The 2,453-nt window shown below is 36.6% G+C and overlaps 1 gene segment (V, D, J or C); it reads right to left on the bottom strand.

Moving 5' to 3' along the window:
* Positions 1-1,034: 1,034 nt before the first annotated feature.
* On the bottom strand, positions 1,035-1,572 carry LOC116316098. The segment is given in 2 exon segments: positions 1,035-1,360; positions 1,453-1,572. Coding segments are annotated over 2 exon segments (378 nt in total).
* Positions 1,573-2,453: the final 881 nt, after the last annotated feature.

The raw sequence follows: 2,453 nt of genomic DNA, 5'->3' as shown, positions 1-2,453 counted from the left end.
TCTACAAAACCACTTAAATTAAAAAAACAAACAAAAATAATGCAAATGGAATTTTCATTTCGGCATTCTGGCTAAACTTTTTCCTAAAACTATTTAATTATAAGTTTTGGAGAAAAGCCTCTGATCCATTTTCAGTGTTTATTCTAAATTAAACTAACAGGGTCCTCATTTGTCTCTGCTCTCACCTCCAGCAGGGCTCTGTGCTCCCCCAGTGATGACAAATGGTTTACCTGAAGCCCAGGACAGGAGTTCAGTATGAAACAAGCAGCCTGCTACTTCCGTAAATAGTAAAGTTTGAGGGAACAGTGCTAACAGCAACTTCTTAGAGAGAGATATGAAGGCTGTGCATTCAGTAAGGAAGAGATGTAATCACTTATCTGCCTGCTTTCCTGGGTGTTCATACTTTTCTGTTCTTTACATGACTCCCACACATTCAATGAGTGATACGTAGCTCAGGTGGTGGGTATGGATGTTTTTAATTGGAATTATGATTTTTACTGCAAATAAAGCATTTATATTACCAGCATTATTATCTTTAGTTTTTGAGACGAATTAGTAGAAATCAAATGATTCCTGTAGATTTAAAAGCTTGACAATGATCAAGAAACACATGTGTTTTATATTTAAAATACAGGTGACAACATACAGTGGGAAAAAAATTAAAAGCAGGGTTTTTTTGTTGTTTTTTCGTCACGATCAAGAAGGTTAATGGGAATATAAATGTAAACATTTGTAATTCATCTGTTTATAGAAACATCAAAACTTTTGATGTGAATTTAATCAGGTAATGTAAACAGAAAGTGAACTGGTCACAGCAGATATTTTTAAAATCCTTATTTGAAAATGCCCCCTAAAACAACAACAACAACAACAACTTTCAATTTGGTATTTAGTGCTTGGTGAGGTTACTGTCAGCTCTGTGTTCAGTGGTCTGTGTCAGAGTCTCTTCTTTTTCAACAGCTGCAGTCAGTTCCTGCTGTAACAGCTCAGTGTCTCTGCAGTCTGACTGAGGGAGGTTTTTGTACGACTACAAATCACTGTGTGAACACCCCACCGCTGTGGTAACTCTGACAGTAGTAAACTGCTGCATCTTCAGCCTGAACTCCACTGATGGTCATAGAGAAGTCAGAGCTGCTTCCACTGCCACTAAATCGAGATGGTGTTCCTGACTGAAGTGTTTTTACATATTTTATTAGGAGCTTTGGAGTCTGTCCAGATTTCTGTTGATACCAAAACATAGCATCATCACCATCAGAATCTCTGTAAACAGCTGGGTTGGTCCTACAGGTCAGAGTGACAGTGTTTCCAGGAGTAGATGTCAGTACTGGAGGTTGAGTCACAGTCACCTGACTGCTGCATCCTGCAGACAAAAACAAATCATTCATTTATCAGCAGAAATCAATGAGAGAAAAAGCAGCACATCATGTTTGAAATGTTGCTGAGTGAATGAACCTGTAAAACAGCAGCAGGTCAGCGTCCAGATGAGGATGGTGATGAGAGTCATGGTGGTTGTGCTTTCTGCTGTGTTGACTGACAGATGTGAGTCCTGCAGTGTTGAACTGACAGGACTATAAACCTTCTCAGTTCTCTGGAGGATCAGCTGATGATGCAAAGCCTCCTCTCTATGGAAATGATTTCTCTGCTCTCAACATACAACAAAACAATGTGAGAAGGGATTTTATTCTGGGTGTTTTACATGATGTGTATATGACTGGGTTTAGTCATAGTAGCTGTTATTGAAAACTTTTTATCATAAAGTGTGAATCTATAATACAGTATCATGACGGAATGGCTATATAGTACTGAAAATTTAAAATTTTTTTTGAGTTAATCCATTTTAATTAAGGGTTTTTTTTGCATTTATTTGTTTAATAAATATTTTCTTTCACAAATTCTGACACGGAAAGTATCGCACTAAGAGGACCTCTATTTATTTCTACAAACAGTCAGCCGCATGAAAACAGTCTTGCCTTAAAGATCTTTTATTTTTTTGCAGATTAATGGTTTCATCTCTGAGTTTATAGTTTATCAGTCTGATGTAGTAAAAAGGAAGTGAAACAAACACATGACAAGGTCCAGCTCTGTTTGTTTTCCATCAAGAATATACCTGTAACAACAAGACATTTACTCTAAATTACTGTAACTTTTACACAGATTTTAATTGAGTGTGAAAACACAATTTTATTAAAGCATTATGTACTTCTATTTCTGACCTCCTCTCCTCAGTCTGATCACAGTGTGATGCACACAGTTAATCCACGGTGCTGTTAATCTCTGTCATGTATCATAACTGTGTAATACTCAGCTGTTACTGAAAATATGATATGAGGAATTTCACTGAAATGTTTGACACCATGTTGGATATAACATTTTATGCTGTTGACTGAATGAATTAGTTTTCATACAGATGCACTTTAATGGTTGAGTTTACAGTTCGTTAGTCTGATGTGATG

This window comes from Oreochromis aureus, linkage group 19 (assembly GCF_013358895.1).
Source record: "Oreochromis aureus strain Israel breed Guangdong linkage group 19, ZZ_aureus, whole genome shotgun sequence".
NCBI lineage: Eukaryota > Metazoa > Chordata > Actinopteri > Cichliformes > Cichlidae > Oreochromis > Oreochromis aureus.
Note: the sequence above shows the minus strand (reverse complement) of the source record. Positions and strands in the feature narration are given on the sequence as shown.